This window comes from Hemiscyllium ocellatum, chromosome 10, assembly GCF_020745735.1.
Source record: "Hemiscyllium ocellatum isolate sHemOce1 chromosome 10, sHemOce1.pat.X.cur, whole genome shotgun sequence".
Lineage (NCBI taxonomy): Eukaryota > Metazoa > Chordata > Chondrichthyes > Orectolobiformes > Hemiscylliidae > Hemiscyllium > Hemiscyllium ocellatum.
Genome location: NC_083410.1, coordinates 106,201,931 through 106,218,715, shown reverse-complemented (window position 1 = coordinate 106,218,715; position 16,785 = coordinate 106,201,931). Strand labels below are relative to the sequence as shown.

At 39.1% G+C, this 16,785-nt stretch overlaps 1 protein-coding gene across 2 annotated transcripts in view; it reads right to left on the bottom strand.

The window, feature by feature from the left end:
- Nucleotides 1-13,983: 13,983 nt before the first annotated feature.
- slx4ip (SLX4 interacting protein) overlaps nt 13,984-16,785 on the bottom strand; it is a 105,369-nt gene continuing 102,567 nt past the window's right edge. The window contains exon 5 of one of the 2 annotated variants that reach the window (XM_060831839.1): nt 13,984-15,032. In XM_060831839.1, coding sequence (XP_060687822.1) covers nt 14,186-15,032 — 847 coding nt within the window. In that variant the 3' untranslated portion in view covers nt 13,984-14,185. The remainder of the gene's footprint in view (nt 15,033-16,785) is intronic. The other variant, XM_060831838.1, reaches the window with a different exon arrangement.

Sequence of the window (16,785 nt, the reverse complement as noted above, 5' to 3'; positions counted from 1 at the left end):
TATCCAGGTTTGAAGCCTGCTGGAGTAGTTGGTGGATTTTTAATTCCCTTTTGCTTTTTCAGTTGAGTCTAATGACCATGAAATCGTTGCCAATTGTCAGAAACCTATCTGCTTGACTTACGTCTTTAGGGAAGAAAATTTATCTGGTCTGACTTGCTTGAGATTTCAGACCTACAGCAATGGGGTTGACTCTCAATTGCCTGATGAGCAATTAATGTTGACTGATCCACATTCAATATTTCATCGTCTTCTAAAATTACCTTCCCTCTAGCCCTCCTGATCTTTCCTCCCATCCAATGGCTTATCAAAACCAAGCTTATGGATGCGGTTGTGTAGTTTAAAAGTTTTTTGGATATTCTCACCATCTTTTTACAGTGATTATTTGAAACCATTGAATCAATAATTTCAAATACTTTTGTGCTTTTCAGACTGCTTCCATCTGTTGGCTTGTCGTTTTGAAATGAGTTGGTAGGTTCTCTGAGCAAGTGAGCACATAGTTGTCAATAAATTGATGTCACCTGCTACGGAAGCTTTCAACAAGTAAACTGACAAGTTTTGCAGCATCGATTATCACCACTAAAGGTGCAACTGGACCTTCCCTGTCAACCTTAAGATCAGGATACGGGTGTTCAACAATGCTTTACTACAGAGAGCAATGAATGCACTGGCTTTATATATTCGCTGGTACAGTGGACAAGCCTTGGAACAAATCTAGGCAATCAGTTTACGTTGGTGACCACCGGACTGTAGATGAGAGAGAAAGCAAGATAATTTGACAACCATCTGTGGAGCTGTGGTTTTGGGATTATAGTTCACAAACTTGGTGTCTTATTCTTAATCCAGGGAAGACCACAGCCACACTCCATCCAAACTCAAACTGCATAGAAAGAACCTGTTGTTTTATAATTCTCATCCAGAATACTTGATGTCACCTTTTAGACAGGTGTCTCCTGTTGGCCTTGTGCCATAAATGACTGATCTAAAAATAATCGAAGTGAATCTGGTCTTGAAACTTAGCAGTATTCCATGGAGTGTGGGATACCATCCATTACTATAATGGTTCTGGTTAGGTTTAATGTAGAATACAGCTCCATCTTGTAACTCATACGTAAGTTGGAGATAATCATGCCTGGGCAACATCCTTCCAGTCCTTTCCCATATTGTTCATTTCCCTATGCAGTTTTTGTGCTCAACACCAACATTCCTGTTCACAAAGACTCTGGGTTGGGGGTGGGAGAGGGAGTGGGAACTCTCCAAGAAAGTGTCCAAAATCTCACCTGTCTGAGGGAGCAGCAATAAATGTTCGTACAGTGGATACCCACCCACTATCCAAGCAGGTGCATGTTAGCACAGATACAGTTAATCACTTGTACAATAAGCAACGGTCCATGACTTTGAAGAAATTCAAACAGTGAATTGTGCTTCATTGAACTTGTAACTATAAGATGAGGGCTGAGCGAAAGTGTGATTGTGGGAGGGTCTCAGGCCGTGAAAGTTTGACATTAAAATGTATAGCCAGGCTGAATATTCTATTGGGAACCTTTCCCATTACACTAAATTAGTGACCAAAGCTAGAGCGCCTCCTGAGCTACATTCACATCAGTGAAGTGCTGTTGGGCAAACTAGCATTAGGTTGTCTTAATTAAACTACAGTGCAGCTGTAGATATTTATATTTAATCTCCTACAGACATTGGGAGTCTGTCATATCTTTGAAGATTTAAAGTTGGAAGTGCTTTACATTTCCTACACTCAAAATCTGAGTGTTGGTCTAAAAGGCTGAATAATTTCAACCTTATCAACACCAGATAATCTCACTGGTCTATGAAGACTAAGTGTTACTGTAGCAATTGTTATATGTTTGTCTGTTTAATTTGTAGTGATTTGAGTCGATTGGCAGAGGAAGACCTTTTGAACATTTTGTTCTCACTTTGACCTCAAAAAAAGTTGTAACTCAGCAATACCTCTGCAAGCTTTCAAAATAAATTTATGATGCGCTTAGTAAAGCGAAAACAAAAGTGCAGTTGAGTAAATATTTCACTTTTTCAGCAGTAAGATCAAATATTGTCTCCTCACCTGACAGCTTATTACATCCTGTAACAAATATTCTGATTGCACTAGTAATTCGTTCCCCCCTCTCATTTTCTAAAACTAGTTTCTGTAGCTTCGGTGGATGATGCTGCGTAACGTGATCGCAACTGGATTGGTAGTTTTATCCTTGAGCACCAGTTTTCACACAGTACCATTTTATGACTATGAAAAAGAGGTGATGTGAATTCAATCTTTCCAAGGTAAAAAAACAATGACTGCAGATGCTGGAAACCAGATTCTGGATTAGTGGTGCTGGAAGATGGATTCAAACGCAGCTCTATGTTGAGAGGATATTAAATGAGCATACGGTGCTAATTTTCCTCCCCTGCTTATAGTTTAGTAGTGAGAAAAGGTAGTTATTCAAGAGGTCTAAGCATGGGGCCCAAACTGCAGAAGAGTTGAACTGCTAGTGCCTGCTAACACGTGGGAAGACAAGGTACATTTAAGTGGTGCTAAGCCTGTTTTTAATGAGACCTATGTAAAGGCCTGTGAACTGTAAAAGGGAGACAATGGTGAACAGTTCCATTGAGGAATAGGAAGTGATTCTCATTTCATGCAGAATTGAGCTTCTAATTGCATTTCAGTGAAAATTTAGATTGCCTGCTTCCACCGCTTCACCTTGCCCCTTAGTTTGTCTGCTGGAACTTAGATACATCATTGCCTCAACTTGGGTATATAATCAAGACATAATTAGCCAGACTCTGCTAACATCAAGTTATCCAGAAACTCTGCTGCCCGAGCCCCCTAATTTACACCCAGTCCTGTGCACTCATCACCCATGCTCATTACTTAATCACAAGCCAATATAGGTCAGTGGCTTAATTGCAAAATGCTCACTTGAATCCTTGCCTCTTTTACCCCATCTCCATCAATGCATCTACTTGGTACATTTATTGAGTGTATGCAGTTTTGAATCCATAAAATGATTAGCTAACCTGCAGCAAATTCCTGACTGACTTTTTTTCTCTGAAGGTTTATTCATTAAAAGGGATGAGGGTGTTGCTGGCTCAGCCAGCACTTATTGCCCATCCCTAATTACACTCAAAGTTGGTGGTGACCTGCACCCTTGATCCTCCTGTGGAATGTTAGTACACTTACAGTATCATTGGAGAGTGATATTCTGGGGTTTTGGTTTCTGCTGTGGGAAGTAACTTTTGATTCCTATGGATAATGTGTCACTTTGTTTCGAACACGCACCCGTGGAAGTTTTAATCAATTTTATTAAGTAGCTCCATGATAGACTTTGCAAAACAAGGATTTGCTTTTAAGTTGGTTTGTCTGCATTCCTTGTGCGTTAATGGGATTCTACAGCACCGCCCTCTTTGTTCTCATCCTGTTGTCTGAACATGCTTTCTTTAAGCATGGTTTGGGACGTGGATGAATCATTTTGGGATAATTTGTGAACAGCTGACTGGGCGATTCATAAGCTGTTTTCCCCACACAAGACTTTAACTGTTGAAATCTGCATCCACATGAGCAAGACCTTTTAAGTGTTAAATCAACCTCTGTTGTCAGGCAATCGCGGCTTTTAAAATATGAAGGATGTGAAAGAGGAAAAAGGTATGCAGGATCGCGGGGAAAGGGCAAGGAAAAGGAAATGGCAGCATGTACTGGAGCCAAATTTGCAGACGGCACAGAAATAGATGAAATAGTTCATGTATATTTAAGCTGAGATAAAGAGATTGTTGATCAGTCAAGGAATCGAGGGTTATGGAGAAAGGGAAGAAAAATGGATGTGAGGAATGTCAGATCAGCCATGATCCTATTGAACAATGAAGCAGGCTTAAGCGGCCAAATGATCTACTCCTGTTCCTATACCTTATGGTCTTATGGGGCTGACCTCAGAGATAACCAGCATCCAGAAGATGGGCTGGGGTGTAACTACTTCATGTGCTCCAAAATGGGTTTTCGTCACTTGCACCATTTTAATAACAACTGATGGAGAGACTTACGGGTAATGTTTATAGGTCTAGAATCATAGAGTCATAGAGATGTATAGCACAGAAACAGACCCTTCAGTTCAACTCTAAATTAATCCAGTCCCATTTACCAGCACTTGGCCCACAAGCTTCTAAACCCTTCCTATTCATATACCCATTTGGATGCCTTTTAAATGTTGTAACTGTACCAGCCTCCACCACTTCCTCTGGCAGCTCATTCCATACGTGCACCACTCTGTGCTTGAAGAAGTCTTTGTCCTTGTCTTTGATATGCCATTTCCCTTTGTGCCATACTTTAGAGATAATTTAGCTGGTTTCAGCATGACTTCTCTTGGAAGCATTTATATTCTGCCTCATTTTTCAGCAGACCATAAGTGTCTACTTGGTATAGTCGCACAGGTTTCCGAATGGGTTGGGTTCATAAATAGCAGTTTTGCTGCTAAGGTTGGCATAGGAGCCAGGATCTGACCGTACCAAAGAGAGTGCTGCAGTTCTTCCTGGTGTAGCAGTGGTGGCTTAAGCTGAATTTTATGCGAATCAGAGATCAATTTACCTCTGCTTGTGCAAATCAAGAGTGAAAAATTTTGCATTACCGGAAACAATGTTCAAAATCAAATGGATGCAAACAGGTCAATCTCATTCAATAAAAGCTGAAGAGTTGGATGAATTGTGCTAAGTTAATTTGGGTAAACAGGCCATTCTACCATCTAGAGTTCAGCAATAGAAACTGCAAACACCTGTTGTACGCCTTTGCAGATGCAATTACAGAATTGGGTGTATGGTGTCATAGCTATAGTTTGTACTTTCTCTGAAGAGGCGCCCAGTCATAACAGTGGTTCACAGTTTTGTCTCTTTGGTGCAAAGGTCAGGAAGCTCAGAATTGGAAAGGCTATTTGATCAATCAAGGTGGTTCCTTTCACGTAGGACATAAAATCCCGATGTAGCTCAGCAACTTAAAACTCAATTAATAAACGTGGAGTGTAAAGCTAGTTTCAGAAATGGAGACGATGATTGCAAAAAGCTGTCCACTCACTAATGTCCTTTAGAGAAGGAAGCCTGCTACCCATACCACATCTGGTCTATATGTGACTTGAAACCCACAGTAGTAAGGTTCGTTCTTAACTGAACTGTGACATATTCCATTCAAGGGCACTTGGGGTAAGTCCTGCTGGCATTTCCTAAATTCCATGAAAGAAAAACAAAACTGAGAGATCACAGGTGAAGAATTTAATGATATGCAAACTTGATACAAAATTCTAAAAGTTGCAAGATACAAATATTAGCATGAGATTGCCAGCAGCATTGGGCAGTTCCACACTTCAGTGGCTGACACTACCTCTGAATGCTGAAACACAGGAACAGTAATGGGTCTTAGCCTTTCAAGCTGCTTGAACTCAGTGACTGTATTAAGGTACCAGTTATCAAGAGCAGTTAGAGTTCTGTATATAATTGAGCTGACACAACAAAAATTGATACTTTGAATTCTTTGAAGGTTTTTAACATAATCTTTGCTTTTGTTTTTCATCCTGTTCACTTCAGTGCATATCATTTTAATTTTATATTTACTAAACAAATTTCTAACTTTCTCTTCCCCATAAACTAAATAACCCATTACCTCTTGTACTGTCACTTTCACCTATTCCTCTTCCCTTCAGAAAGGCTCCCAAAATAACATTATCACACAACATTAAGACACCTTAAAATAAAAGTCCTACAAATTACTTAAATTTCTACTTACTTAAGAAGTTCTGGTATTTGAAGACATAAACTACTCACTATTTCTAAATCCAGTTCTCTTATTTATAAGGAAACAGTGTTTGTTCTTAATGCAGGAAATAGGTGACACCATGAAATATGGCTGCCACGATCCATCTGCACATGTACAGTTACACCGATGACATCTGAATGGCAAGTGAAACCATCCAAAGTCCCTTCAAGTAAAATATTCCTCATGTAAAGTTGGTATTGCAGCAATTGCAGCTTCAGTTAAATCAAATATGCAATTTTTTTTTCTATTCACTGCAACTAAATTAGCTTGTTTATTGAAAACAAATACTTTATTCCTATTTAGGAATTCACAAAATCCCTACAATGTGGAAATAGCTTCAGCTCAACAAGTCCACACCGACCTGTCAAAGAGTAACCCACCCAGAACCCATTCCCCTACTACTCTACATTTTACCCCAATTAATGCACCTAACCTACACATCCCTGAACACTATGAGCAATTTAGCATAGCTAATCCACCCTAACCTGCACATCTTTGCACTGTGGGACAAAACCGGAACACCTGGAGGAAACTCATGCAGACGCAGGGAGAATGTGCAAACTCCACAGAGACAGTTGCCTGAGGCAGGCATCGAACCCTGGACCCTGGCACTGCGAGGCAGCAGTGCTAACCACCGAGTCACCACGCCACCCCAATTGGGGAATCATAGTTTTTTTAACAATGTTCGGCACAGTCGGGTAGTAAGCACAAAGGAAGATCTTTGACACAAAATGATTCGGTGGCCATTTATATTACATTTTATCCTAATCATCCCACCAAAGCTTATTTGTATTTCATTGGCTACAAACACAACCAATAGGAAAATACTGCGGATGGTGGTGATATGAAATAAAGAGAATGGTGGAGAAATTCTGTAGGTCTGGCAGCATCTGTGGACAGAAAGAGAGTTAATATTTAAAAGCCAAATTGTAATTGTGGAGACAGAAGTCATACTAGCCACTATGCGTTAACTCTCTTTCTCTCTCCAGAGATGTTACCAGTCCTCCTGAGCATTTCCAGCAGTCTAGCTCTCATATATCTTAAAATCACTTACCCATCTGCTTAAAGATTGCTTCCAAACAACACCAACAAATAAAAAACAGTGCATAAATCACAGCATAAGAGAATCAGCAACCAAATCTAATCAGTATTATAAAAACAGATACAAGATGGAACGTTCAAAATAATTCAGAAATATACTGTGCTCGCACTTATTATCAATTTCCTGGCCTCCCACTGAGTTTTGTTTGACCAAGGTGATCTTTACAAGTTTGAAGATTGTTTTGTGGAGGTTGTTGATATGGCAGGTGGAATGGCGCGATGTGCTGAAGGTGGATCTTTGTAACTTCAGTCGGGCTATTTTTCTTCAAACGGAGTAACGTAACTCAATTTAAAAAGGGCAGTGTGTGAAACCACTTTTTATCATTATTATAAATGATTTGGATGTGAGCAAAAGAGGTATTGTTAGTAAGTTTGCAGATGACACCAAAATTGTAGTGGACAGCAAAGATTACCTCAGATTACATGGGATCTTGATCAGATGAGCCAATGGGCTGAGAAGTGGCAGATGAAGTTTAGTTAGATAAATGTGAGGTGCTGCATTTTGGAAAAGCACATCAGAGCAATTATACACTTAATAGTAAGTTTCTAGGGAGTGTTGCTAAACAAAGAGACCTTGGAGTGCAGGTTCATAGCTCCTTGAAAGTGGAGTCGCAAGTAGATAGGATAGTGAAGAAGGCGTTTGGTATGCTTTCCTTTATTGGTCAGAGTATTGAGTATTGGAGTTGGGAGGTCATGTTGCGGCTGTACAGGACATTGTTGGAATATTGCATGCAATTCTGGTCTCCTTCCTGTCTTTCCCCTGGGATGGGGAGTCCAGAACTAGATGGCAGAGGTTTAAGGTGAGAGGGGAAAGATATAAAAACCTAAGGGGCAATGTTTTCACACAAAGGGTGGTACATGTCAGGAATGGGCTACCAGAGGAAGTGATAGAGGCTGGTACAATTGCAACATTTTAAAAGGCATCTGAATGGGTATATGAATAGGAAGGGTTTGGAGGGATTTGGGCCGGGTGCTGGCAGGTGGGACTAGATTGAGTTGGGGTATCTGGTCGGCATGAATGAGTTGGACCGAAAGGTCTATTTCCGTGCTGTACATCTCTATGACTCTATAATAAATAGCAAAACTCAAAAAGGAAGCACACTAAAATTCAGTGAAAGCACTAACTAAATTAAGGCACTAGACTATGCAGAGCTAAGTTGTAATTCTGTACATATTTGGTGACTGCCAATAGAATAAGTAAACTTTGAACATAAAACTGGCTGACAGGACATGCAGATTCTTTGATTAATCACATCTCCAGTTGGAGCAATTATGCATCCCCCAAGTCAAGCTCTCTGAAATGTTTTATTCTTGGAAGGCTTAATCATTTAAGATTAATAAACCTTCAGCAACTCTTTGCAAAAAAACATATTTTCTTCACTAAAGCAAATTTATTGATACAAATGACAGAATTGGTGTATTCAACTCGGAGAAAGTGAAGACTGCAGATGCTGGAGATTAGATTCAAGAGTGTGGTGCTGGAAAAGCACAGCCGGTCAGGCAGCATCTGAGGAGCAGGAGAATCGACATTTTGAGCATCCCCAGCCTGTCCCATTTATCTCTCAGCCCCCTTGGCCCACAAGCCTCTTTCCTGAAGGGATTTGGCTTGAAGCGCTGAATCTCCTGCTCCTCAAATGATGCCTGAACAGCTGTGCTTTTCCAGCACCACCCTCAGAATCGGTTGTATGTTCTACTGATTATTTCGCTCAATGTGAGATCCTTTGCCAGAATGCTGAAAAATTCAACTTTGGGTCAAAACTGCTTCACAGGTCTCTGTAATGTCCTCAACACAAGAATCATTGAGGGCCGAAGGGCCTGTAGTGTGCCGTACTATTCTATGTTCTCATACTCAGCAGTCGGCACATCAATAACTGCATGCAACCAATGCATGCTCCAGCAATGGCAAGCATCAATTGAAAAAGTTAATGATGTCAATAAAACAGAGAACTGTGGGTGCTGGAGAAACTTTGCAGGTCTGGCAGCGTCTGTGGAGAGGAAATCAGAGTTGATGTTTCGGCTACAGCGACTCTTCATCAGAACCTTCTGATGTCAACATTGGTAACATTTTCAAACTCCTGATGGATGGTATGAGGTAGGGTGGAAAACAGGAGAGATGAAATCATAAAAGGGATGATGGTACAATGCCAATGGTCACAGAATAAGGAACAATAGATGGGTCTAGAGGAAGTGTAAATGGGAATAAAAGAACCATTACCAACATCTACTGCCTTAAATGCTGGAAGTAGACATTATGACCGAAATCATTGAAATTAATGTTGAATCAGGAAAGCTTTGAAATTCCTAATTGAAAGTCGAGTTCCCTGAGTCTATGTTGAAACATGTAGGAAGTCGAGGATGGAGAGGAGAGTGAGAAGGATATTAAAACTAGTGACTGGAAGTTTGTGATCACACTTCCAGACTGAACAAAGATGCTCTGTAAAGCTATCACCTAAATCTGTATTTAGTCTCGCTGATGTAGATATCACATCATGAACACTGAGTACAGAATGCAAAATTGAAAGAACTACAACCAAATTGTGTTTTTCTCCTGAAAGGCCTTTAGGATGAGAGATGAAATGTGGATTTTTAATAACCAAAGTTTATTTCAGTTCAGCATCATGTTTTGTTTCCAGCTTTGTGAGCTTGCTTGGTAAGGTGCCTTGGGAAAGAGTGTCTGAGCATCGGAGCAAATTATCAGGAAGGGAATGGCCCTTTCGTAATGTACTGAAAGGGAGAGGAGGATAAAAGGTGTTTGATGGTGGAATCAAGCTGAAGGTGGTGGAGTCCATTCAAAGTGGAGGAAGTGAAAAGTGAGCACAAAGGGAACCTTAGCATGGGTGAGAATGGAAGTGTAGAAAATAAAATGGTCCAAACGGTCACTGTCAACCTCTATGTATCTTTGGTTCAAAGGCAAATCAGGAGCATTGATAAACGTGGTGAAATCATCAGAACAGATGTGGTAGTGAGGGAGGCAGTCGACTTATGTTGCAATTTGGTCAGTAACCCATGCCCAGAAATTGAGACACTAACTTTACCAGATTAAAAACCAAATGCTGGAGAGATTCAACAGGCTTGGCAGCATCGCTGGAGAAAGAAATAAGAGTTCAACATCAATTTTAATACTATTTTAAATATGTTAAAAAATATCCACGACTTAAGGAATATGAGGTTCCAGCATGTTGCTTCTTTGGTAATAACATCTCTTGGGTAAAACTGAACAATTTCTAACTATCAAAAAGAAAGTCAGATTAAAAAAAATTGAAAATGAGTGATTCTGCTGAATCTGCGCTAAGGTCTCATGGTCTTACAATTGCTTAATTGAAACAGAAGCTGATTTAATCAGCTATGGATGTAGTAGATGCGCCAAATCTCAATCATCATGTTTATCTTTCTTGGGGGCTGGGAGAGAAAGAGATAGGTTACATCTCTAGGTGCATCAGATCTGTTTTGGTGTTAAAGAAATTCACATCTTCAACTTTCAGCTCACATTTTCAGAGCTTGCTTACAGAACCCCCTTTAACATGTTGGCCAGAGTATGAGTAACACAAATGTGAAATTCATGAGAAAATACCAAAACTAACTAACTGTTAGTATGTCTTTTGCCTTATGAAATCATTACTTGGCAAAATTAATAATTTTTGCAGAACTGAGTCACAGCTCAAACTACTAAAAATAATTCACAATCTCCCAGGCTGAGAACAGAAACAATATTGTCTGACAGAACTTTTTTCCCTTGTATTTATGAGGAACTGAATCTGGTGCATTAGCTCTGGAAGGAAATGATCCAAATAATTAATCTAATTTTCTTATAAATGGGGAGCAAGTAGTATAGGTAGTTTAGATCCAAGTCAAACTAACCTAAATGGACAATTATTCCTTTGACTGTTCTTATTGGATAGTCAAGTGTTCCCAGGACATAAAGAAGTTAATGGAAAGAAGTTTAGTGGAAACACCTGAAGTTGTAACTGTCCAAGCATTACATTAAATTCAATTGCCAAGTAACTTGTCAAGATGTCACAGGGCCAATAATATCAAAATACAGAGGTATGCAAACAAATAAAGTAACATATGATGGAAAGAGCAATTAGATATTTGGACCTCATTCATGTTGCTCATGGGTGGTGGGTCAATATGCTGGACCAGCTCAGCAGCAGTTGTACATCTGAGCAAATGAATACATCTCTCTCATGTTGCAAACATGATCCGTTAAGTAGATACCAGATGTTTGATCTCCTTGAAATAACAGAACATTGAGACCAGAGCATTTCTTTTTGAGGCCGAACCTTTACACAAATTGTTAAGCTCCCAAGTTGCATGCCTACAAAATTTAGTTAGATGAGTTACTGCCACTAATATTCATATCCATGTTTGGAATACAGGACAAAATTAGTTAGCATTTACAAAAAGCGAATATTAATCGTGGGACAGTAAAAGTGTGGGACAGCACAGTGTCTCAGTGCCTCAGGGACCCAGGTTTGATTCCACCCTTGGGCGACTGTCTGTGTGGAGTTTGCACATTCCCTCCATGTCTGCGTGGACTTCCTCCGCGTGCTTCAATTTTCTCCCACAATCCAAAGATGTGCAGGTTAGATGGATTGGCCATGATAAATCGCCATAGCCCAGGAATGTGCAAGCTAGGTGGATTAGCCATGGGAAATGCAGGGTTACAGGGAAAGGGTAGCAAATGCATCGTGGCGAGATGTTCTTCAGAGGTTCAGTGTGGACTCAATGGACTGAATGGCCTGCTTCCACACCATAGGGATTCTATTCTAATAAGCCTTTTCTTTAACAAGGAAGAAAACAGCATGTATCATTGCAATATATGTGTATAGAAGAACTAGGAAATAGAAAGATGACTATAGGGCAGAAAGTGGACCATAGAGCTGACTGAGTATGTTTCCTAGGTGATGAACAAGGATCAAGAGAACACCAATTTGGGGAATTCTTGAAACTCAATCCACCAGCTCCGATAGATGGTTTTAGATCTTAGAAATCTTTACCACAAGGGGCTATTGAGGGAGACATTAATTCACAGTTTAATTCAGTTATAGGAAGTTGAGAAGGGACATGAAAAGTTAAGGAAAAATTAGTGAAATGGCTTTATGTATCTCCAGTTGGCAGAGCTTCAACAGGTTGAATGGTCTTCAGTGCTATAATTTCTATGATTAAAATTCTGCTGTGGTTAAACTAAAGTCTGGAGTAGTATTCTCCTTAATAAGTTTAAAATATGTTTGCCTTTTTAATAATACTGATATGAACCTTAAAGAACAAATCAATTTGATTGATTTATTTTTAAACTGAGATTTTATTGATGTTAGTATGAATGACTCTTGATGTAGGAGGACAGTTCTGATTTTGTGTTGTATGGTTTGGCTCAGTAAGTTTTTTGCACATCACAACAAGATATGTTAGTACCTGAGAATAATGTACCAACCCTGTATCCACTCCATCCCCATAACATCACCCACCTCTGACTCTGTTTACCACCTGCTGAAAACTGTATTCATGCCTTTATTATCTCTATGCTTGAGTGTTCCAATACTTTCTGGCTGGTTTCCCATTTTCCACCCTCCATAAATAAACTCATTCAAAGTTCTGATCTCTGTATTCAAACTTGCCCCATGTCCATCCAACTTATCACTCTGCTCACCAACCTAGCATCGCTCCAGAATTGGCATTTCCCTTATTTTCAAATTCTTGTTTGGAACTGCCTCCACCACCATCACCCAGCAGATCTCTTATACATCCCTGATTTTAACCAGCCCGATATCAACCAGCCACTTTGTCAACAGCCTGAGCCCTAAACTCTTGAACTCTCCCCCTAAAATCCACATCTCACTCCTCCTTAAAATCTCTTGGTGAAGCATTTGATTATTGTCTTGTGGTTGACAGCAGTCCCCCCTCAATTAAAGGAAAGATGCCAAACAGACTAAAAAGTCCTCTTTGTGCACTGATGCTTAAATGGCATCGTTGGATTTTAAAGGTTTAAAGTTTATTGTTTCTGAAATAATACTGAACATTAAACTCACTGTTTCTAAGCATTTCAGAGACGCCTGCAAAAAAGATTTGCCTTTTGAAAAAATTACATTATCACTGAAAGCCAGTGAAAGATGAAACATAGTCAAAAATATAGATAAGAAAAATTTGCCTATTCCTGTTTATAAATATGCAAAATCAAAAAGGATGATCATCAGAGTTACAGTTCCATCTGTCCCCTCAGCCAGAGTTGACTTTTCAGCTACCTCTTATCTGTAAGAGAACTGGGAGGCTATTCCGGACATATTGCACACTACCATATTAGCATCGATGCAGGGGGAGGAATTCTTAGTCTATTTGGCACTTGTTCTATCATTGAGGGGGGATGCTGTCAATATTAGCATTTACTGTGTTTAGACATCAAGTGCTATGGCAAGAATCCAACTATATCGGGAAACTCCAATGTGATTAACCAGTAAAGCTCAGATTGGTGACAAAAGTAATTATTTTGGTGACATCAAAGTGACAGGAAATCATCTTAATGAACCTCAAGGCTAAAGCTAATCAACATTCCCACATTTACGAGTGATAACTACTTGATTCATGAAGCTAGATCTCTGTTTGAAATGAATAAATCATCACAATGTGTGCATAACAGTAATTAGCAAGTGAAAATCTAGATCATACAGGCAAATATTTCCTCATGTCACTGTAGTATTAAACAAATAGTGATATCTAAAGTGACAGGCTATTTTAAATAGTGAATGCTGTAATGTCACTGAGCACATCCTGAGTTTTCATTTTATCAAACCACCATCAGACTAGAAAATCAAAATGAGCTAGTAGCCACTTGAGTCTGAAATTTATGTAAAGTAAAAACTGAACAATAGCACGAAGGGTTACAGATCTACTTAACTTTATTATGAAATACAAGGAGGAAACAGCTTAAGAATTGAACTTCTATGAAGATCACTAAGACAGGAAATAGTCATTTTAAAATAACTTAAAAAAAATTGATCAGAATCCATTTGTAAATTAAGTCATTAATGGGATTAACACCAAATTACAAAGGACCAGAAGTGCGAAGAAACTGAGCTTTCAAGTTGCCAGTCAAGATTATAAAGAGAGAAATGTATTAAAATTAAAAGACAAGCTATCCATTTGTAATGAATTTAATATTAAATTACAAGTCTGAGCCAAGAACATGCAAAGCCACTGGCATCTTAATTATTTTAAAAGTGATGTGTTTTTATAAAATGACCTCATTTATCCAAACACTCCAATGGCAATTAATGACTGTCACATGACAACCTAATTCCTGGCAGTTCCAGTCTTTTTAGGTCTTCGAAGTCTAGATTTTCTTGGCACATTTTCTACATCAGATTCAACTTCTACCGATGCTGTACCTTTTGCTGATTTCACAGATTTCCAGTCAGAAGGACTTGAAGGCGCGTTCTCTGACTTTCTAATCTGTTTGGTTCTTGTTGTTAATCTTCTCTTTTTATGTTTATCCGTGAAGCAAAAGTCTTGGGGAGAATTGCCTAATGAAAACAATGGCTCACCTCCAATTTCTTTTGAGGGTTCAAGTCTGTTGGGTTTACCTTTGACTGACCTTTTACGATTCGAATTATGATTTAAAAGCTTTTTTCTCACAGGTGGTTTTCCTAAAGACTCGAGAGAATTCACTTCCATTGTAATCTCACAGAGGTTTGCTGAAGTCTCTGTTAAAACAATCTTCTTGGCACTATCTGCTTCATTTGAACAGGAGTCTTTCCTTCGCTGCATTGGTATTTTTGTGTTTACTTCACTTTGTTTAGGATCCTGCAGTGCTGACTCATTACCGCCCACTGTGCCTTTCAAACCTGTCTTCAGCTGTTCAATAGATCGAGGTTGTTGTTGGCAGTTCTCTTGAGCTGGCTGTCTCTTGTTAATATATTTTTCCAATTTTATGACAGGAAGTAATAACTTGCTTTGAACTGAGTTCATACAATCTTCTGTTCTTCCAATATTTATATCCTGAATCTCATGCTTGAAACCTGTAGCAGATTGGGCTACATCCTGCTCATCTTCTGTTACAGTGTGCAATACTTTTGGCAAGCAAGTGTTAGCTTCAGATTTGTTGAAATTTCTGATTTTCGTGTGACAAGACTTTTCAACACTGAAAAACATAGCATTTCCCGTAAGAATTAAGGTATCCATTGTCATCCAGATGGAAAACATTCATTTAATTATTTTATGCTTGCGAAAACTCCCCCAAAACTATCCAAACGTCAATCTTAATTATTTTTGGTGCCCATAATTCAGATGTTTCCAGCTGTGCAAACTAATACTTATTTCACATAAATTTTATATTAAGTACAAAAGCAAAAGCAGGAAGTACATTTTGTGGGGTTAACAAGCGAAAGCTTGTTTTTGAAATGAACCAAAAAAAATCCTTCTATTAAAAGTCCTTCTTTAAACAGAAAACATATTTTAAAAAAAGCACTTTGAGTCTTTATTTGTGGCCATAATTGGAAATTCCAATATTTTAGTACTCTGAATACTTAACATGAAGCAGCAGAATGTTATGTTCCTGTAAAGACATACTTAAGGCTGATTCTGGTAAAGATAAAAGACTTCAAAATTTAACTTGCTCAAGATCTCAAAAATGTGGTGTGGAACAAGCTTATTCCCGGTCTCAGGAATTTCAGTTGAGTCTACTAGCAATTGACAAAGTTCTCACTTACAGTTTCACCTGCTTGTGGTGCTGCAACCTGGGATTCTATCAATAGCAATACAAGAAACAGCCTTTAGCATTGAAAATGACCCAAGGCAATTCACAGAGTAGTAACAGAACATGGAGTTGGGAGAGAAATTAGGGACAATAATTAATGGCTTGGAAGAAAAGTTAAGCTTTCTGAAAATCAGAAGAGCCTAGCAAATGAAAGCTCTGAGGCCAGAAAGGTGGGGTGTGTGGGGCAGGGGGATCTGACAGCCTGAGTCGGAAGACTTAAGAATGCATGAGGGAGAGTAAATTTGGAGAGGCTTGCATTGGTATGGTAGGAGAAGACTAAGAAAGAACTCGAGGACAAGGATGACAATTTTAAGTTTAATGTTTTGGAGCTCGAGAACTATGGTAGAGCTATAAATAGGAATGTAGCATAGTTTATTGCAGAGTAGAATGTTTACAAATGTAGATGAAAGGAACCATAAAAGAGAACACTGGAGTGATTGATTCTGGAGATACCAACATAACACACAATGGTTTCAATATTACAGGGGATAAGATCGAGACAGAGGGAACCAAACATGCACTAGTGAAAGTAAATAGTGGTGATGACAAAGAATATGGGATTTGAAGCTCAGGTTCCAACAGCAGGTAAAGAAAACACATAGTCTTACTGAACTAAAGTGAACAAAGATATGTAAGAACTAAAAGTATTGATGCAGCAGTTGGTCATCTGACCCATTGAGCCCAGCCCACCATTTGATCAGATCAGACCCCACCCCCACCATTCCACAATGCTCGACTCCCCTGTATATCAAAAATGTGTCTAATTCAAATTTTCAATATTTCAATGGCTCAGCCTCCATGAGGCTCCACTACTCTGTGAGAAACGTGTTGCAAAAAACTAACAACCTTCAGAATGGAAATTTCCCCTCACCTCTGCCTGAAATGGAAAACCCCTTATGTTTAAACTGTGCCCTCTCGTCCTAGATTCTCCCAGAAGGGGAATCATCTTCTCAGCATTTACTATGCCATTTCCCCTTGGAAACTGATATCTTTCAATAAGATTATCTTTTATTCTTTTGGGCTCCAGCTGAAATGTACAGCAAATCATGGTTCAGTCTTTTTGTTGTTATACTGAAGGAAGTCATGACTCATCCAAGATTAGATTTGGAAAGTGAAGCCTAATAACACAGATGTGATC